This window comes from Labrus bergylta, chromosome 22 (assembly GCF_963930695.1).
Source record: "Labrus bergylta chromosome 22, fLabBer1.1, whole genome shotgun sequence".
NCBI classification, from domain to species: domain Eukaryota; kingdom Metazoa; phylum Chordata; class Actinopteri; order Labriformes; family Labridae; genus Labrus; species Labrus bergylta.
This window is the reverse complement of record NC_089216.1, coordinates 462108-483624: the sequence shown is the minus strand read 5'-3', so window position 1 is coordinate 483624 and position 21517 is coordinate 462108. Positions and strand designations below refer to the sequence as shown.

At 39.7% G+C, this 21517-nt stretch overlaps 2 protein-coding genes across 3 annotated transcripts in view; one reads left to right on the top strand and one right to left on the bottom strand.

Moving 5' to 3' along the window:
- Positions 1 to 6: 6 nt before the first annotated feature.
- On the top strand, positions 7 to 12288 carry LOC110002723 (uncharacterized). Its single transcript, XM_065950578.1, has 4 exons — positions 7 to 256; positions 3132 to 3293; positions 3597 to 3801; positions 5441 to 12288. Exons 2-4 carry the CDS (start codon positions 3281 to 3283, stop codon positions 7734 to 7736), a joined length of 2514 nt encoding a protein of 837 aa, XP_065806650.1. The 5' UTR covers positions 7 to 256; positions 3132 to 3280; the 3' UTR covers positions 7737 to 12288.
- An 87-nt stretch (positions 12289 to 12375) lies between these two features.
- cyp17a2 (cytochrome P450, family 17, subfamily A, polypeptide 2) overlaps positions 12376 to 21517 on the bottom strand; it is an 11039-nt gene continuing 1897 nt past the window's right edge. Inside the window, exons 2-10 of one of the 2 annotated variants that reach the window (XM_065950584.1) lie at positions 21377 to 21517; positions 16353 to 16473; positions 15850 to 15988; positions 14970 to 15199; positions 14585 to 14671; positions 14196 to 14411; positions 13817 to 13986; positions 13536 to 13639; positions 12376 to 13462 (exon numbers count right to left, since the gene is read on the bottom strand). The exon at positions 21377 to 21517 is cut by the window's right edge and continues 13 nt beyond it. In XM_065950584.1, the coding sequence (XP_065806656.1) occupies positions 13194 to 13462; positions 13536 to 13639; positions 13817 to 13986; positions 14196 to 14411; positions 14585 to 14671; positions 14970 to 15199; positions 15850 to 15988; positions 16353 to 16473; positions 21377 to 21517 (1477 nt within the window). In that variant the 3' untranslated portion in view covers positions 12376 to 13193. Of the gene's footprint in view, positions 13463 to 13535; positions 13674 to 13816; positions 13987 to 14195; positions 14412 to 14584; positions 14672 to 14969; positions 15200 to 15849; positions 15989 to 16352; positions 16474 to 21376 lie in introns of those variants that run through there. The other variant, XM_065950585.1, reaches the window with a different exon arrangement.

Sequence of the window (21517 nt, the reverse complement as noted above, 5' to 3'; positions counted from 1 at the left end):
TGGTTCCCTCCAAGGGTTAAGTGTTTAGCAGCTAACAGCTTGTTAGCTGCTAGTGGCTAGAAGTAACAGGTAGCGGTGGCGCAGGGCTAGCTGCGGGCATTGCAGGGGCGCGATGGAGTACCACTCCGGTGGCAGCCTGCCCCTGCTGGGGAGACCGCGGTACTGCCCAGGGGCCAACGCTAATGGAGGGTACCTGTGTGAGACGGGACACTGCTGTGGAGAGACGGCTGCTGCACCTACTACTACGAACTCTGGTGTAAGTCTGCTTTAACGAATACTAATTATAATACTTTGACTTCCTGTTTCTGTAGGCCGTTGTTTTAGTATTTTATATTATTTAATAGGTGATGAAACTGCTCGACAGTGTTACCCATCACAATGTTGGTTGAATGATTTCCACCTATTTAGACTAAAGGTAAACTTCTTCTATTTGGAATTTGATTCTGAATAAATGTTTGGATGATAGTGTTGTGTTCAGGGTTAATAAGATGATAATGTTGTGTTCAGGGTTAATAAGATGATAATGTTGTGTTCAGGGTTAATAAGATGATAATGTTGTGTTCAGGGTTAATAAGATGATAATGTTGTGTTCAGGGTTAATAAGATGATAATGTTGTGTTCAGGGTTAATAAGATGATAATGTTGTGTTCAGGGTTAATAAGATGATAATGTTATGTTCAGGGTTAATAAGATGATAGTGTTGTGTTCAGGGTTAATAAGATGATAATGTTGTGTTCAGGGTTAATAAGATGATAATGTTGTGTTCAGGGTTAATAAGATGATAATGTTGTGTTCAGGGTTAATAAGATGATAATGTTGTGTTCAGGGTTAATAAGATGATAATGTTGTGTTCAGGGTTAATAAGATGATAATGTTGTGTTCAGGGTTAATAAGATGATAATGTTATGTTCAGGGTTAATAAGATGATAATGTTGTGTTCAGGGTTAATAAGATGATAATGTTGTGTTCAGGGTTAATAAGATGATAATGTTGTGTTCAGGGTTAATAAGATGATAATGTTGTGTTCAGGGTTAATAAGATGATAATGTTGTGTTCAGGGTTAATAAGATGATAATGTTATGTTCAGGGTTAATAAGATGATAATGTTGTGTTCAGGGTTAATAAGATGATAATGTTGTGTTCAGGGTTAATAAGATGATAATGTTGTGTTCAGGGTTAATAAGATGATAATGTTATGTTCAGGGTTAATAAGATGATAATGTTGTGTTCAGGGTTAATAAGATGATAGTGTTATGTTCAGGGTTAATAAGATGATAATGTTATGTTCAGGGTTAATAAGATGATAGTGTTGTGTTCAGGGTTAATAAGATGATAATGTTGTGTTCAGGGTTAATAAGATGATAGTGTTATGTTCAGGGTTAATAAGATGATAATGTTATGTTCAGGGTTAATAAGATGATAGTGTTATGTTCAGGGTTAATAAGATGATAATGTTATGTTCAGGGTTAATAAGATGATAGTGTTCAGGGTTAATAAGATGATAATGTTGTGTTCAGGGTTAATAAGATGATAATGTTGTGTTCAGGGTTAATAAGATGATAATGTTATGTTCAGGGTTAATAAGATGATAATGTTATGTTCAGGGTTAATAAGATGATAATGTTGTGTTCAGGGTTAATAAGATGATAATGTTGTGTTCAGGGTTAATAAGATGATAATGTTATGTTCAGGGTTAATAAGATGATAATGTTGTGTTCAGGGTTAATAAGATGATAATGTTGTGTTCAGGGTTAATAAGATGATAATGTTGTGTTCAGGGTTAATAAGATGATAATGTTATGTTCAGGGTTAATAAGATGATAATGTTATGTTCAGGGTTAATAAGATGATAGTGTTATGTTCAGGGTTAATAAGATGATAATGTTGTGTTCAGGGTTAATAAGATGATAGTGTTATGTTCAGGGTTAATAAGATGATAATGTTGTGTTCAGGGTTAATAAGATGATAATGTTGTGTTCAGGGTTAATAAGATGATAGTGTTGTGTTCAGGGTTAATAAGATGATAATGTTATGTTCAGGGTTAATAAGATGATAGTGTTATGTTCAGGGTTAATAAGATGATAGTGTTCAGGGTTAATAAGATGATAATGTTGTGTTCAGGGTTAATAAGATGATAATGTTGTGTTCAGGGTTAATAAGATGATAATGTTATGTTCAGGGTTAATAAGATGATAATGTTATGTTCAGGGTTAATAAGATGATAGTGTTATGTTCAGGGTTAATAAGATGATAATGTTATGTTCAGGGTTAATAAGATGATAGTGTTCAGGGTTAATAAGATGATAATGTTGTGTTCAGGGTTAATAAGATGATAATGTTGTGTTCAGGGTTAATAAGATGATAGTGTTGTGTTCAGGGTTAATAAGATGATAATGTTGTGTTCAGGGTTAATAAGATGATAATGTTGTGTTCAGGGTTAATAAGATGATAATGTTGTGTTCAGGGTTAATAAGATGATAATGTTGTGTTCAGGGTTAATAAGATGATAATGTTGTGTTCAGGGTTAATAAGATGATAATGTTGTGTTCAGGGTTAATAAGATGATAATGTTGTGTTCAGGGTTAATAAGATGATAATGTTGTGTTCAGGGTTAATAAGATGATAATGTTGTGTTCAGGGTTAATAAGATGATAATGTTGTGTTCAGGGTTAATAAGATGATAATGTTGTGTTCAGGGTTAATAAGATGATAATGTTGTGTTCAGGGTTAATAAGATGATAGTGTTGTGTTCAGGGTTAATAAGATGATAATGTTGTGTTCAGGGTTAATAAGATGATAATGTTATGTTCAGGGTTAATAAGATGATAATGTTGTGTTCAGGGTTAATAAGATGATAATGTTATGTTCAGGGTTAATAAGATGATAATGTTGTGTTCAGGGTTAATAAGATGATAATGTTGTGTTCAGGGTTAATAAGATGATAATGTTGTGTTCAGGGTTAATAAGATGATAATGTTATGTTCAGGGTTAATAAGATGATAATGTTGTGTTCAGGGTTAATAAGATGATAATGTTATGTTCAGGGTTAATAAGATGATAATGTTATGTTCAGGGTTAATAAGATGATAATGTTGTGTTCAGGGTTAATAAGATGATAATGTTGTGTTCAGGGTTCTGGCTGCTGTGGACGGTCCTCATCCTGTTCAGCTGTTGCTGTGCATACCGACACCGACGAGCCAAACTGAGGGTTCAGCAGCAGCAGAGACAACGAGAGATCAGCCTGCTGGCCTACCACGGAGCCAACTCCTATCCCTCCTCCATGCTGGACCTGAGTAAGACACCTGCCTGCCTGTCTGTAGGAGAACTGAGAGTCAGTTCACAATAAAAGTGAATTTTCAGAGTGTGCAGAGGATGAAAGGGGAAGCTAGATATCGGAGGTACAAATATTAGTTCACTGATTTTAAAATAAAATATATGGTCTGACGTAGGGAGGATGTTTCCTTTCCAGGTCCCTTAAGAGAGAGAGGGTTATTCTTAGGAAGCGTTAAGCAGCTCAAAAATATCAGTTATTGCAGAGTTTAAAACTAGCATGTAGCAATTCCCTTGCTAACCTCACTACACTGGGCTGATTTTAGGTTTTCTGGCGTCTCTGAAGCTGCCTTCCTATGAGGAGGTGGCTGCACAACCCTCCACCCCTCCTCCACCCTACAGCTCAGTGTTTACCACCCCACGTTACCCACAGCCACCCCGCACCTCCGACCCCCACCTGCTCACGCAGCACGGTCCGCTGCTACACCAGACGCTCAGCGATGGTCCATCTTCTTTCAGCTCCGACAACAGGTAATAATATTCCCTGCCATTTTGGGAGCGTTGGTCATAATACTACTGCACAGTAGGAACACCAGAGGTAGCACCCTTCTTGGATTAATGCTTTTTCATGGTTTCTGTTACTAAAACTACCACTACTACTGTTTCTTCTGCAAAAGCTTCATTTTTACGAAAGGAACTCGACCCAGGGCTTTTTTTGGACTAGGGTCTAAAAGGGCCCTGGGTTGTTCTTTTTTTGATAGATTAGTTGATATTGATAGACACTTGATCTTTTAGTTTGGGCTTTAAAGAACTGAACATTTCTGACAGGGCAGCAGGAGACAAATCGAGCAAGTTGGCTTGTCTGGATGTGTTGCCATACCAAGCTTAAACATGTATTTTAATCCCCTATAACACACCACACAGCTGAGTGTTTAAAACCAGAAGAGCAATTAGGTCGCGATAAGAGAAAGTGTCAGTGGGGGACCAGTTTGCTGGCTTGGTAGAGCAGGCACCAAAGTTCTTGACCGATCGGCTGGATGTTTGAACTGGACCTGCAGCTTCTTGGTGCCTACACTCTTACTGATTAAAAAAAAAAGACATGATGGGTGAAACCTCTACAAACATTTGTGAAACAGGCTTTTTTCATGACAGCAGACACAGTTACCTAATCTTTTGGGTCTTTGGACCTCAGAGGAACACAGACAACATTCCGTTTTTAAAAGAAGCTCCTGGGACGAACATTTGGGTCCTGCTGGTGGAAACCCCGTTTTATAATGCTATTTATATAAATGTTGGAAATGCGTATTAGAAGAGTGTTTGCTTCTGTTGGACTATCAGTAATACTCAATGTATTAAAAAATCAAATCCTTAAATTTATGACAGCAGGCTTCTTTAAAATAAGTGCCGAGTATTGTTTTGGTATTAGGATGATATTCATTACAAAAGCTGTGCAATCATTTGCTCATGTTCTTAAAGGTCCCATATTCTTCTTCTTCTGGTTTTATCTGCTCTTTAGTGTGTTTTCCAAGTGTCCTGTGCATGTTTAGTCACATCTATGTGCAAAAATTCAAAGTCCGCAGAAATGCTGCTTCTCCTACGTCCTCCTGTTAGCTGTAGCATTAGCTGCATGTAACGCTCGGTTCTAGCCCCGCCTCGATAAAAATTTGTCAGTCCTACGTCATTGTCAGTGTGAGATCACTGATCTGAGCCCATTGGCTCGTTGTGGCCCAGCAGCTCATGTTGCACGCCCGTTAACTTCTGTAGCACGCCCACGATATGCCGTAGCCTGCAGTAGCACAGTAGTGCTCAGGTGCTAATGTTTATGCTCCCCTCGGACGGAGCCAGTGGCTGCATTCCCAATATGGTAAAAGAGGCGGGACATTTCCCGAGAACCGTGCTGAGCGACTGACCAATAACGACAGAGCGGATCGGCAGACCAATCAGAGCAGACTTGGCCCACGTGGGGTCTAACAGTGTGGGCTCAACAGAGTGTAGCTGACGGACTCAGAGCGGAGAGGGAGCAAGGAGGAGCAGTACATGAAAACAGACACTTTTTTCAGACTTTATCTATTGTGAACGTACAAAAGTAGGAACATAGATTAAATATACGAACCCCAAAAAGGGCAGAATATGGACTCTTTAAATTAAAACGACTTTTTCTTTCTTACAGCTCCAGTTGTTCTTGTGACTCCTGCTGCCCCTCCTCACCTTGTAGCTCCTCCCTTTCTGCACCTGTCACATATGAGACTGACACCAGCCACGCCACAACCCCTAGCGAGGCGGCACCCCTCACTCTTGATGTCACCATGGAGACTATTGCTGCGGCGGCAAACCGTTTGGAGGTAAATCGGACACGATTTGAGTCTGAGAGGACTGCTACCACTGTGGACATTGACATGGGCGATGAAGTTTCTTCTGGGGCACAGGAATCTATCGCCACGGACTCATCAGTTCCCAACCAGACTGTTACCGTGGCGCTTGTTAACAAAGCAGTCCCCCCTCATCCTCTGCCCTCTCCTGGAGCAGAGGTGGCTCTTCCAGTTGAAACTTCATCTCCTCTAAAGCTAGACCTAGCACCCTGTCCCCCAACAGTAAGCAAATGTAGCTCAAGTACACTCCCTAGTCCAAGCGTTGACACAACTCTCACCTCCAACCAAACAATAAGCATTGTGAACCTGACTAACTGCCTTCAAACAAGTCATTCACCTATAACCACCTCAATGACAGATTGCTCAACCCCAACAGCTTGCAATTCTGACATCTCTTCAGTCACCCAAACCCTCAAAACCCTTGATCTGACAAGAACTTTTGATACAGCCAATATTCCAAGTAGCCCAACATCAGTACCATCCCCAGATTTTGAAAGAATGTTAGCCGCCATGGCAGTTTCTCCTGGTCTCTCAATTGAAGACCCAAATCCTAGCTTTGTGCCAATCCCAGCATCTCCAAACTTGACACAAGCTAAAGCTCCTGAACCTTCCAACCATACCCAACCTTCAAGCCCAGTTCCCAGACACCACATCCAAGCTTCAGGCCCAATGTCTGCAATCCTTACCCAAGCCCCTGATTCAGTACCTTCACATTTGATTACAGATCCAGACCCATTAACTTCAAACCTTTCAGAAGTACCAGTCCCAATAATCACAAACCTTACCCAAAAGTCGGTCCCAGTAACTACAAACCTTAGGCAAGCAACAGATGCAATACCTACAAACTTTACCCAGGATACAAATCTAGTACCAACAATACATGCCCCCCCTTCAAACCAAGTACTAACAGCTGTTACCCAAGCGTCAGACAAAGTACCTTCAAAACCTTCCCTAGTGCCAAATATCCAACTTAAAATCCCAAAAGTCCTAGACTGTGAACCTAACCCCATTCTAGCTCCAAATCATGCACAGCCAAACCCTATCCTAGCCACAGATGCAGCTCCAACTTCTCTTTCATTAACCCATAACCAGATTTCAGAACCGTCCCATGGGTCAGATCAAGTTTTGGGTATCACAAGATTAAGGTCAAACTTGCCCCAGCACCCAGGACCTGTTGCTGTTCTTGTGTCTTGTCAAGATCAAACCACAGTGCCAGCCAATTCAGGCCCTTCTCTAGTCCTGCCTCTTTCGTCAGGGTCAGACCTCATCTGTCACTCACCATTAAGCGTCCAGACTGGTTTAAGGACTGGAACTGGATCATGTGGGTCTGATGTTGGTTCAATATCAAGCCCACTCTCCACTCGTTCTCCAGTTCTCAGCTTTACAACACAAGCAGCCTCTTCTTCCTCCTGCCCAGCCATAACCATAGAAGCTGATGTTTCTTTTGCTCCCTGTCAGTCTCCCCCAACAGTCCTTTACCCATCTTCACCCTCACCCCCATCACTCCCCTCGCCTCCTTGCCTCCCCTCTGCTTTGTGTCCTACCTCCCCCCCAGCCCCAGCCTTACTCCTGGACCCCCTCACTGCTCTGCACCAGTCAAACAAAGGTGGATCTTCCTCTGGCCATGCCTCATCCCTCTCCCCCTCGCCACGTGCTACTCAGTCCCCTCCCAAACAGACTCTGTTTTCCCCCTGTGTGGACATCTTTGAACCAGAACCCAGCTGGGAAGATGGGGAGGAGGACCAGGATCAGAAGGACAATGATGATGAAGATGAGGATATTGGAGCAGATGAGAGCCAGTATAGACATCGGCGACTTACAGGTGACTCTGGGATTGAGGTGTGCCGGTGTCGGATGGAGGATGAGGATGAGGAAGAGGAAGAAGAGGAGAAGGGGGAAGGGATGGAGGATGACAGCAGAGGTGGAGTTGAGAGAGATAAAAAAGGAGGTGTAAACACTGATCTCCATGACAGTGTGGACTGCCCTGCCAGAAGTCAAATAACCACAGAAGAAGGTTTACTTTGTAACTCAACCTCCACCACCACATCAACATCTGAGGACTGTGGCAAAGCTGTTGTTGTCATGGAGACAGTATGATTTAATGACGTAGACGGATCAAACGATTTGTTGCCCAAACGCTGGAAGAACTAAATTGAATGTAAGATTCCACCTATCGACACCGTTTTATGAAATGTTCTGAAAACTTGGGAAGTTTTGAACACAGATGATGGAAACGAGTTAGTTCACGTCGATAAATGTTGGTTGTTCAGCATTTGTTATTCAAGTGACTTGCCATAGATGTTTAAATGTTTTATTAGGAACAAATATAGCAGGTCAGCATTAGTCTTTAAAAAATTCTTTCTTCAACAGGAAGTAGGAATTTAAGTCAGCTGTTGTTTGTAAGGTTTTTTCTAGGTGGGTATCGGTCTTTTTTAAAGAGAAGCATTATTCAGATTGCATCATGGGTTAATTCAATTTAACCACTATTGCACAACAGAGCTGTTATCACCTGTATGTAAAATATCAAAAAGGACTTCCGCCTCCATTGAGTTGCATCCACCTTCATGTGTCATTTCAAAGTTTACCGATAAATAACATCTAAAAGTTGACAGAACAGAGCTATCACAGGTAGCTTGTGCTCTGTAGATTATATTAGTGATGTTCTCCATCAGAGTAAATAGTCTAAGTACATACAGTCAAAGTCACAAAACTCTGGGAAAAACCCCTATACCCCTCTCAAATTCTCCTGGAATTGCTGGAAAAACTAAATTCTTAAATTTTCTTGCACTCACACTTAAAACCGGCATTATTTAGATCCATAACTATTAGCTTGTCCTTTTGTTCTCCTGTCCTCTCCCTAAGGAACTTCTAACCTGCACTCATGGTTGGTCATTTAATCTTATCACACGATGTTATTAACCTGCATACACAGAAAGTTAGACATCGACAACGATAATGCAGTGGAAGTTAGAAGTCGTACTAGCAACAGAGAAAATCTGATTTTTCTAAACTCTGTGTTTTCTCCAACTTCACACTTAATATTGCACAAGTGCAACAAAAAGGGATTCAAACTTAGACGTAAAACATGAATTAAAATCTTGTTCAAGGTAATTTGAGGGAAAATAAGATGGATATAACATGGGATTTGCCAATACTGCAATTTTATATCCACCTTAAGTGGTGCAAAGACGTTGACAGAAAGACATAAATGTTGGAATCATTTTCAAGCTTCATGTGTGCCAGAGGGATTTTTCTGTCCTTGATTGCAATGACATGTTAATTCCTACATCTATTTGTCAAAACGACTTTAAATAGTTGACGTTTAGCCGAGGACATCTGACTTGTCCTGTGAGATGACGGAGATTTGGAAACGTGCCGGGACGAATTGGCTGTTTAGGAAATGAAATGAGTCTTATGTAGGAGGGTGATTCACTGTGACTGACAGAGGGAAGACTGATTCATTGATAAGTGGAGACGTATTTATGAAGACGTCTGTCAGGAGAGCGGAATTAAGTGGGTAGTTTATGAAAAAGGAGAAATTTCTTGGATTTAGCGTGTTCATAGCAGCTTAATCCTATATGGACGGCTGCAGGGGGGGACGAGACATTTGGCTTTCTGTGCGTCAGTCTTTCGGCAGAGAAAAGCTTTTTTCATAAAGCGGAATCAACAATGGGCACTTCAGGACAGAAACAAAGCAGCAAACAAACTGAGAGAGCGCGTCACCATACCCGTCTTTGTCTCTTTCTCTGAATTTGAGGTCAGATGCGACAACGTGTCAAAGATAAAATAGATTCAGTCACCGTCTAAGCCCTCCAGTTTTCCCTTTCAGAATCCACAAAATGATAATAAGTGATAAATTGATGGACTTAATTAACATCACCCAACAAAAAATGTATTTCTGTTACAGAATGGGAAAAAATAATTTAGGAAGTTGTAATATATCGATGTTTTTGTCCTTTCAGATTGATAGACAAGTTGATATTTTGTGACAAAAAGACATAAAGGTAGATTATATTTTGTCAATGACAGAGTTATTAACATCTGTGTAGCACATGCTGGTGTATTTTAAATCACCTGAGATTATAAAATGAGCAATTAGCAATATTTTTCATCGTCAAGGGTCTTTGTGTAGATACCCTGCCCTTCCCCCAAAAGCCTTGACAGCAAAGAAAGCAAAATATTTTCATGTTTTCATTTGGACATGCTCAAATCGAATCTGCGAGGCTTTGGCCCAACAGCAGCAGTTAAATGATTGTTAGAGCTGGTGCCGTGTTTATATAAATGACAAATCAACACTTTGAGAAAATATCCCATCACTCATTCCCAATCTCATCTTTTTATTGTTTACTGCTTTTCCAAAATCCTGTTTCAACAATGAAGAATGCGCCCCTTTGTTGAGGCAGGATGCTCCTCAAATAACTGGAACACAAAATATAACATAGTAGTCAGATTGTAATAGCAAGATTTCTCCTTCTTTCTTACAAAGTGCACTTGTTTTTTTGTTTCTTTCTGCCGTCACTGTACGCTTGGCCAGTTTCACAAATGTGTTGTTACATACCACATGTAGGAAAAGTTGGAAAGACACCAGAGAGTTGAATGTGACTCGAGTGAAGACGCAGTGACATCAGATTGTAATGAAACCAGAACTCCTCTAAGAAGAATGTTCAAATTGGACACACCAAGTTTTGGCGACTTCATGTTGGAGGAAAGTGTTGCATTCAGGTTTCTGTGAAAGTATGGCAACCACTGAGCAGCAGGGAACCGGTCAACGGACTACTGTCTCCTTCACGGGTACCTTTAAGTCAACCATCTCCAATGTGAAGACCCGAGTCTTGTTGATTGATCCCTGTACCCTGTGTCAATGCTGCATCACAACATGGACTTCATGTTCTTGGTTCCCCATCCTCACAGTTGATGATGGGCTGACAGAAGTCACCATATGGGTGCCCATTTTGGACAGATCTTTGCTGCACCTCATTATAACAAAGCAATGTCCTGACATGGAAAGGTCGCCACTCAAGTCCAGTTTCAGCAAACTAACCGATGGATTGTTGTCCGGACTGCAACAAGCCTTGGCCTTCAGTTTGGAAACCAATGTCCCAACAATGAATTCTAACATCAAGGGATAAAAATGACCCAAGCTTTTGTTTTTTTAAATCTTAGCGGTCAAATTCACATATCATGGAATCTGGTTTTGAGCCAATGTGGACTGAGGAAAGCTCCAGCTGATTCTCTGGTGGGATTTGTCTCAGACCTTGTAAGAAATCGACGAGTGCTTCAGCTGAATCCAGGCCAATGTTGCATCCAATGACTGAGGCTTACGTTTTTTTCACAGAGGTTGAAGGACCTCCTGGAGAAAGCTCAAGGGTGATACCGATCCGTTGATGTTGTGGTTGATGGTGTTTTTTGTTTACCTTAACTAATAGGGTTGTATATCTCCGTGGTTACAGAGTGCCATTTCTACTTGACAACTGTTACTACTTAGCATTAGATAGAGCTGTTCTCGCTCTGTGTGGATGTGGACTTTTGACCAGAGTGACTGTGGAAATGTCTCAAATCTGTGTTTACCAAATGCTTTGAAGCCCTGACATCAGCCACATGAAAGGAAACTCAGGTGGTTATGTGACGTCTAGGGGTTCATTGAGGATTTTATCCAAATATTCACCGAGCACCAGAAGAGTATTGACACTGTCTGAAATAATTTCCATCAATATTTTTACCAATCTGGTATACTCATAAAGGGAACGCCGTCTAACTCCTGGAAGCTCAAACCTGCAAGTTTCTCTAAAGTTTCTTCAATGATTACATCAAAGTAGCAGCATTGGCATCAACAGAATATCTAAGACTAGAAGATCTTCCTTTATTTGAGGCTGATGTCGGATAGGCCAAGCATTTATCTGCTTTTTCAGTTCATTTTGAGATATCAAGACAAGTATCTCTGTCACATTCTGGTGGACAAAACACCCCAACAGAAGATTCTCACAAAGTGGGTTCACATTTTCAGGTTTTGGTTTGACCAAAAAAGTTATTATCCCAAAGCTTTAAACTTACGTTTCTGATAAAGTAATGTTTTATTAATCAACCTCTTGAGGAGTAGCTCTGCTAGCTGTCCATAGAAGAAGGTCATAGATGCTTTTGGTGCATAAAAGCCCAAGCAATCTCAAAATCGGGTCTCATCTGCAATTTTAGACTGACTAACCCCTAGCTGGTGGAGATATTGAGCCGTCAGTCCTCTATTGGAAACCAATCCTGATTGAAATGTGAACCCAGTCGAAGGTGTAGAAACTCTTGTGTTTGGACTCATTTTTTTTACCGTTGATCAACATTCACTTGAGGAGCAGCTTCACCTGTCATCATAAAAAGTGTCATGCTCTTACTGTAGGAGCCCTTTTCTGTCTACAGGATGTTTTGTATCTCCTCTCTTCTGTCTTTCCTGTTTGCATGAGGTTTCTGTCGGAGGAGTCGAAGGAAGCACAGAAGAGATCAGCCTCTCAAGTCCTCTAATATTACAAAGATGGTAACAATGCTAATTCTAAGTATCAATACATTAATACTGAGTGTGTATGTGTGGATGTATGTGTGTGATTTAACTAAACCAGCCTGTTCTAAAAGTGTGTGAAGATATACTGAATAAAACTGTAAAAACCTACCACCAGTCTGCCTCCGTTTGAGCATCGAAGTCACACCTGTGTATCCTGTACAAGTGATGAGACAAACCAGCATCACCATGTGGAGATGAATCACTTTTTATTGATTTAAAAAAAAAAAACAGTAATCATAGAAAAAACACTCCATCTAGGTTTAAAACAAACACTCAGTCAAAACAGGATTTCTATGAAACTATTCCACAGGAGAGAAACGTTTCTTTAACATTTTGAACATTAATCCAGAAGTATACTGTTTTCAAAATATGCTTGAGTGCAATTAGACTAAAGTTGCAAAATAATGAAATTTGAGCATGCTAGGCTAGCATTAGCTTTTTCTGTTTTTAAATTTGTGACACACAAGACATAAAGAACAAATTCATGACAGCTTCAGTTAGCGTCTCCCTTTACCTTTTTTCATTTTTCCTAGTTTGAGCACGTTTCTGCTCGTGGAGCTTATTAGAAACATGCAGAGGCTTTTTAGGTCGGGTACAATCACTTCTATCTGAACCACTTCTCTTGACCGCTTCCATCACTGCAACACCTGTTGACCTGATAACTGCTCTCATATCTGGTAAACCGAGGGGCGTCCAAAACAGTAGTTTTAGCACACCACCGGCCTACCTTCTCTGGTCAAATCAAAACAATAGCAGCAGTAAATATTGGAGAGGCTTTTGAAAAATGTAGAGGTTAGAAGACCAATGTAGAGCTGGATAAACACTGAAGCTTCAGAGTCCACCACATGGTGACCTGAGTGAGCATCCACTCTAGAGAGGAGGGGGGGGGGGCTCTCTACAATGTTTAGAATTCAGACTGCAGTACCCATTTTAAACACTAGGTGTCCTTTAACTTGTGTAAAATTAAAATTGTTTCTCATTTCTTACAATCTGCATCACTAGCAACCCCTCCCCTATAATTGTATTCTGCCTCCCAACCCCGCCCTTGGAGCAACAACGACCTTATAAGGTAATGGCTGCAGAACCACACCCAGGCGCCCCTGCAGATTGGGTGGGGGAGCCCCTTCTGGCAGACTGAAACTTATTCGCTGCAGCATTGAAGACAAAAAGAGAAAGAGCTCCAGCCTGGCCAACGATTCACCAACGCACACTCGAGGTCCTGCCCCGAACGGCAGGAAGTAGGAGGGCGTGACCCGCTGGCCCTGGTTGTCAAGGAAACGATCTGGGAGATAGGGAGACAGAGTGTTAAGGTGGGGGTTAAAGAGTTTCCTGTAAGTTGTTTTAATGTGTCTTACTGGGGTTGAACAGGTCGGGTTTGTCCCAGTGTCGGGGTTCATGATGAATCGCCCACATGTTGACCAAAACACGAGTCCCACGACTGACCGAGTGACCGCCAATGCTAAACGTCAGAGAGAGTTTGGGTGTGGCTTCAACTGTTTATAAGTTCAGTATAAATTAATATGTCTGTATTTATTTATGAATCAATCAGCCTCATCACATTTTTAAAGCAACTAGAACATATATATTTTTAAAATTCAACTATTTTATAATTTTTTGATATTTGGAGCAGGCGTACCTGCTGTCCGTCATGGCAGTGTGTGGGATCAGAACGGGGCTAACTGGTCGGATCCTCATGCCCTCATTGATCACACAGTCCAGGTATGGTAGTCGGCTGCGGTCTGACATACACACCGGTCGCTCACTGCCCACGTTCTCGTCCAGCTCCTTCTGCACACGCTCCTGGACCTGCAGAGGGGGCGGAGCCCAGCAGACAACACATGTAATCATTAAGTTACTGTACACGTCTTTACATCTTTATTTGGTATCATATCATTTTTTCAGAGTTGTACGGTGGTGCAGTGGTTGCACACTTCGACTGCTGAGAATCTGGTCACTTTTCTGCCATGTTGTTGGTGTACGTGTTAATCGTAGTCGTTGCCATATCACGTTCTGACCTCTGGGTGGTGCAGCAGGTAGGCCAGGATCCAAAGCAGTGTGGTGGACGTCGTCTCCACTCCGGCTCCAAAGGCCTCTGCTGCTGTCATCAGAACATGGTCGTCAGTTATCCTCTCCTCCTCGGATCCAGGTGACTTTTGACCCCGCCCACTCTCACTCTTGCCCTTTAGCAAAGCATCCAGGAGGTCACAGGGGTCACCGTCACTAAGCAAAGCCTGGATACAGGTAACAGGGAAGACAAAAAGTTAAAAAAAGTCCCTTAAAAACTTTGGGGGCTACATTAAGTCTGAAGGACCCAATGAAAGCTACAGTAGCGCCCCCTGTGGACACAACATGTAAAGCTTCTTGTTTTTAAGTTCTTAAAGCCTTTTGAGAGTGTGGACGTCACCTTGTGCTCCTCCAGTTTACGTGTCAGCAGCCGGTCTCTCACAGTGATGCACTCCTTCAGTTTACTGAGACACTCGTTAGGGAAGATCTGAAACGAGGTTTACATGGACCCTGATCAGGTTTAGACTTTGTAAAGACCTGAAACAAGGTTTACATGGACCCTGATCAGGTTTAGACTTTGTAAAGACCTGAAACAAGGTTTACATGGACCCTGATCAGGTTTAGACTTTGTAAAGACCTGAAACAAGGTTTACAGGGACCCTGATCAGGTTTAGACTTTGTAAAGACCTGAAACAAGGTTTACAGGGACCCTGATCAGGTTTAGACTGACACAGAGACGGACTTTAAGGGTTTACAAGAACCCAAATAGATGTCAGTGAAGGCACCTTCATCCAGGGGAAAATGTCCACCAGTCCTCCTCTGGTTATCGTCTGCACGATGCCGTTGTTGTACTGGATCACTTCCTGTAGCTCAGCATCACCATGGCGATATGTAGCGCTGAACACCAGCTGGCACACGACATTGGTGACGGCTCTGGTCACCGCTGGAGACGGATCGAAGCCACGGCAACCGGCTGACATCAACTCAACACAAAGACTGTCCACTGAGGAAAGAACTGGAGGGACAAGATTAAAGGTTTGACGATGAAGAAGCTGCAGGAAGAAGATGTTCAGAGAAAGATGTACATCTTAGTTCCTTAGCTTGACACATAACACATAATGGTTATTGCCATTGATGGGCTAACAGAATTAGCATTGTGTAATTTTAACTTAAGAAACAATTTATGGAAATTTGGTAACATGTTTGGTTTATTAAAGACATTATAAGAGGGTGAGGGCGGAGGAAGGTAATAGCTCATCAACATCTCTAAAGTCTGTAACAACACAGTTTGTGATTGGTCATTTTTAATTTTTTTTATGTTTTGCTATTTTGTCTATTTTGTCCATTTTATTTATTTTTAAATTTTTGTCTTTGTGTATTTGTTCTCGCTTTAGTTTTCATCTCTATATATTTCATATGTTATATGTTTCATTTTGTTCATCTAATCACCAATAGAAAAAAGAAAAAAGAAAAAAGAAAGAAGAACGACTTCCTAACTTGGAAACTGGGACTATCCGAGGAGCACCTGAACGCATCATGTAACCCGCAGGAAAAACCAATAACAGGGAAGCCTCGGGTCACCTCACTGGATTCAAACATTTTCAGGATTGTGGATCCTGAAAAATTTGAATCTCAAAGTATGGATTCAGTTTGATGTGTGAGTACCGATGTCCTGCAGCCGGCCCGTTCCCTCCCCAAACAGAGTGAAGGAGTTGTGCACGAGGCGACGGTGCGACTTCCACAGAGGAGAGTAGTCTGAGAACGCGATGTCTTTACCTCCTCTGGTCAACAGGTCGGTGGTCACCTGCAGGGAAAAAAACTTTGTTTAAAGTTTAAAGGATGTGGTGGGATTTAAATGTAATACTTCATTTCAGAATTTACCAAAAATAAACATCAAACTGTTGATAATATATCCCTGAGGGGACGTACATGCAAACATTATATTTAACTCTATTTGCCATCATAACGAGTACATTTTTATCGTGGCATCGCTGGTTTCTCCATTACAGTTACTATTTTAGAAAAAGTCCAATATTGTCCAAAGCAGTCACCACTGAGGTCATGGTGTTTCATGATCTGGATTCAATAAAGTCTCATTATGTCGAAAACATAAAAAAAACATGGTTACATTCAAGTCAACTACCCGACACTTTCTCTTCATGACTCACCATGCTCGGTCGCCCTGCAAAGTCCCTCCCTCTCTGCAGCAGGACCTCTCGGGCGTGTTGATGGTTGTTGACCACCACAGTGTAGTGAGGACCGAGGTAGAGCGCAAACAGAGAGCCATACCTGAGACAACGAGACACATGAGAGGACATTCAGTCAGCCTGCCAGAACAACCCCTCCCCTGCTTTTTGTGACATAACAATGAGTAAGGTCTTTTACCTGCTTTTTGTGACATAACAATGAGTAAGGTCTTTTACCTGCTCTTTTGTAACATAACAATGAGTAAGGTCTTTTACCTGCTTTATGTAACATAACAATGAGTAAGGTCTTTTACCTGCTCTTTTGTAACATAACAATGAGTAAGGTCTTTTACCTGCTTTATGTAACATAACAATGAGTAAGGTCTTTTACCTGCTTTTTGTAACATAACAATGAGTAAGGTCTTTTACCTGCTTTATGTAACATAACAATGAGTAAGGTCTTTTACCTGCTCTTTTGTAACATAACAATGAGTAAGGTCTTTTACCTGCTTTATGTAACATAACAATGAGTAAGGTCTTTTACCTGCTTTATGTAACATAACAATGAGTAAGGTCTTTTACCTGCTTTATGTAACATAACAATGACTAAGGTCTTTTACCTGCTTTTTGTGACATAACAATGAGTAAGGTCTTTTACCTGCTTTTTGTAACATAACAATGAGTAAAATAACAATGAGTAAGGTCTTTTACCTGCTTTTTGTAACATAACAATGAGTAAAATAACAATGACTAAGGTCTTTTACCTGCTTTATGTAACATAACAATGAGTAAGGTCTTTTACCTGCTTTTTGTAACACAACAATGAGTAAGGTCTTTTACCTGCTTTTTATAACATAACAATGAGTAAGGTCTTTTACCTGCTTTTTGTAACATAACAATGAGTAAGGTCTTTTACCTGCTTTTTGTGACATAACAATGAGTAAGGTCTTTTACCTGCTTTTTGTAACATAACAATGAGTAAGGTCTTTTACCTGCTTTATGTAACATAACAATGAGTAAGGTCTTTTACCTGCTTTTTGTAACATAACAATGAGTAAGGTCTTTTACCTGCATTATGTAACATAACAATGAGTAAGGTCTTTTACCTGCTCTTTTGTAACATAACAATGAGTAAGGTCTTTTACCTGCTTTATGTAACATAACAATGAGTAAGGTCTTTTACCTGCTTTTTGTAACATAACAATGAGTAAGGTCTTTTACCTGCTTTATGTAACATAACAATGAGTAAGGTCTTTTACCTGCTCTTTTGTAACATAACAATGAGTAAGGTCTTTTACCTGCTTTATGTAACATAACAATGAGTAAGGTCTTTTACCTGCTTTATGTAACATAACAATGACTAAGGTCTTTTACCTGCTTTTTGTGACATAACAATGAGTAAGGTCTTTTACCTGCTTTTTGTAACATAACAATGAGTAAAATAACAATGAGTAAGGTCTTTTACCTGCTTTATGTAACATAACAATGAGTAAGGTCTTTTACCTACTTTTTGTAACACAACAATGAGTAAGGTCTTTTACCTGCTTTTTATAACACAACAATGAGTAAGGTCTTTTACCTGCTTTTTGTAACATAACAATGAGTGAGGTCTTTTACCTGCTTTTTGTGACATAACAATGAGTAAGGTCTTTTACCTGCTTTTTGTAACATAACAATGAGTAAGGTCTTTTACCTGCTTTATGTAACATAACAATGAGTGAGGTCTTTTACCTGCTTTATGTAACATAACAATGAGTAAGGTCTTTTACCTGCTTTATGTAACATAACAATGACTAAGGTCTTTTACCTGCTTTTTGTGACATAACAATGAGTAAGGTCTTTTACCTGCTTTTTGTAACATAACAATGAGTAAAATAACAATGAGTAAGGTCTTTTACCTGCTTTATGTAACATAACAATGAGTAAGGTCTTTTACCTGCTTTTTGTAACACAACAATGAGTAAGGTCTTTTACCTGCTTTTTATAACATAACAATGAGTAAGGTCTTTTACCTGCTTTTTGTGACATAACAATGAGTAAGGTCTTTTACCTGCTTTTTGTAACATAACAATGAGTAAGGTCTTATACCTGCTTTTTGTGACATAACAATGAGTAAGGTCTTTTACCTGCTTTTTGTAAAATAACAATGAGTAAGGTCTTTTACCTGCTTTTTGTGACATAACAATGAGTAAGGTCTTTTACCTGCTTTTTGTGACATAACAATGAGTAAGGTCTTTTACCTGCTCTTTTGTAACATAACAATGAGTAAGGTCTTTTACCTGCTTTATGTAACATAACAATGAGTAAGGTCTTTTACCTGCTTTTTGTAACATAACAATGAGTAAGGTCTTTTACCTGCTTTATGTGACATAACAATGAGTAAGGTCTTTTACCTGCTTTTTATAACATAACAATGAGTAAGGTCTTTTACCTGCTTTTTGTGACATAACAATGAGTAAGGTCTTTTACCTGCTTATTGTGACATAACAATGAGTAAAATAACAATGAGTAAGGTCTTTTACCTGCTTTTTGTGACATAACAATGAGTAAGGCCTTTTACTTGCTTTTTGTAACATAACAATGAGTAAGGCCTTTTACTTGCTTTTTGTAACATAACAATGAGTAAAATAACAATGAGTAAGGTCTTTTACCTGCTCTTTTGTAACATAACAATGAGTAAGGTCTTTTACCTGCTTTATGTAACATAACAATGAGTAAGGTCTTTTACCTGCTTTTTGTAACATAACAATGAGTAAGGTCTTTTACCTGCTTTTTGTAACATAACAATGAGTAAGGTCTTTTACCTGCTTTATGTAACATAACAATGAGTAAGGTCTTTTACCTGCTTTTTGTAACATAACAATGAGTAAGGTCTTTTACCTGCTTTTTGTAACATAACAATGAGTAAGGTCTTTTACCTGCTTTTTGTAGCATAACAATGAGTAAGGTCTTTTACCTGCTTTTTGTAACGTAACAATGAGTAAGGTCTTTTACCTGCTTTTTTAACATAACAATGAGTAAAATAACAATGAGTAAGGCCTTTTACCTGCTTTATGTAACAACAATGAGTAAGGTCTTTTACCTGCTTTTTGTGACATAACAATGAGTAAGGTCTTTTACCTGCTCTTTTGTAACATAACAATGAGTAAGGTCTTTTACCTGCTTTATGTAACATAACAATGAGTGAGGTCTTTTACCTGCATTATGTAACATAACAATGAGTAAGGTCTTTTACCTGCTTTATGTAACATAACAATGAGTAAGGTCTTTTACCTGCTTTTTGTGACATAACAATGAGTAAGGTCTTTTACCTGCTTTATGTAACATAACAATGAGTAAGGTCTTTTACCTGCTTTATGTGACATAACAATGAGTGAGGTCTTTTACCTGCATTATGTAACATAACAATGAGTAAGGTCTTTTACCTGCTTTTTGTGACATAACAATGAGTAAGGTCTTTTACCTGCTTTATGTAACATAACAATGAGTAAGGTCTTTTACCTGCTTTATGTAACATAACAATGAGTGAGGTCTTTTACCTGCTTTATGTAACATAACAATGAGTGAGGTCTTTTACCTGCATTATGTAACATAACAATGAGTAAGGTCTTTTACCTGCTTTTTGTAACATAACAATGAGTAAGGTCTTTTACCTGCATTATGTAACATAACAATGAGTAAGGTCTTTTACCTGCATTATGTAACATAACAAAGAGTAAGGTCTTTTACCTGCTTTATGTAACATAACAATAAGTAAGGTCTTTTACCTGCATTATGTAACATAACAATGAGTAAGGTCTTTTACCTGCTTTTTGTAACATAACAATGAGTAAGGTCTTTTACCTGCTTTTTGTATCATAACAATGAGTAAGGTCTTTTACCTGCATTATGTAACATAACAATGAGTAAGGTCTTTTACCTGCTTTTTGTAACATAACAATGAGTAAGGTCTTTTACCTGCATTATGTAACATAACAATGAGTAAGGTCTTTTACCTGCTTTTTGTATCATAACAATGAGTAAGGTCTTTTACCTGCTTTTTGTATCATAACAATGAGTAAGGTCTTTTACCTGCTTTTTGTAAAGTGTCTCGAGATAACACTTGTTATGAGTTGACGCTATACAAATAAAGATTGATTGATTAAAAAAGAAGAAGAAAGTGTTTTTTTCTGATTAGTAAAAGTTCTCCCAAAAGTGCTTTGAAATAAAACGTTTGAAGGATAACCGTTCCTCACAATCTTTCAGTCAGAAATATTCAGCTAAACATCCTAAACAATAACAAACACTTCTAAATGTGACTAAAGGAGCCTGACCAATTAATCTGCCAATAATATCGATATTAATGAATCCAATGACTATCTGTATCGGCTAATTTTATTGCAGATATGCGCCGATATCAGTAGATTTATTCACCGGTCAAAGAGCATTTCATTTGAGTTTTATTGTATTAAACAGCAGTTCTCTATAACGAGTTACTTTATTCCTGTTGTTTCTTATCCATCATTGCACTACGGTCACTTTATTCATTCAGTATTTACCTTTATAGTTATATTATATTAGTTCTGTTGTTCCATTATTCACCTTAATAACTTCTCATTTAGTATTTAGTATTTCCTACCTGCACATAGCTCTGTATATATATATATATATATATATATTTATTTATCATTTACTGCACATAGTTCTGGTTACATCTTATAGTCCGATCACTGTCCACTTATATCTACTCTTTTAGATTTTAGATTTTTAAGTTAAGCTTTAAGTTGTATTTAAATTGACACTTTATATTCAGGTGTTTCATCTACCTGCACTGTTGTTATTTTACTGCTCTGCCCCCCGGGGACAAATGGGAGGCTCAGCAGACTCACCTGTGGAGGCTCAGCGGACTCACCTGTGGAGGCTCAGCGGACTCACCTGTGGAGGCTCAGCGGACTCACCTGTGGAGGCTCAGCAGACTCACCTGTGGAGGCTCAGCGGACTCACCTGTGGAGGCTCAGCAGACTCACCTGTGGGCCAGCCGGGTGAAGAGCAGGTGAGGGGGGAGACCTCCTCCCAGCCAGGGGAGACTTCCCAGGACGGGTAGTCGCGGCAGGCAGGGGATGGAGGACGAGGGTCTGTTTTCATGGACGGACCGGCGTGTGATAAGG

What these genes read in the sequence shown, in the direction of transcription:
- LOC110002723 (XM_065950578.1), top strand. An exon ending in TCTTTCAGCTCCGACAACAG is followed by an intron (nt 3,802 to 5,440) that starts GTAATAATATTC and finishes TCTTTCTTACAG; the next exon opens with CTCCAGTTGTTCTTGTGACT.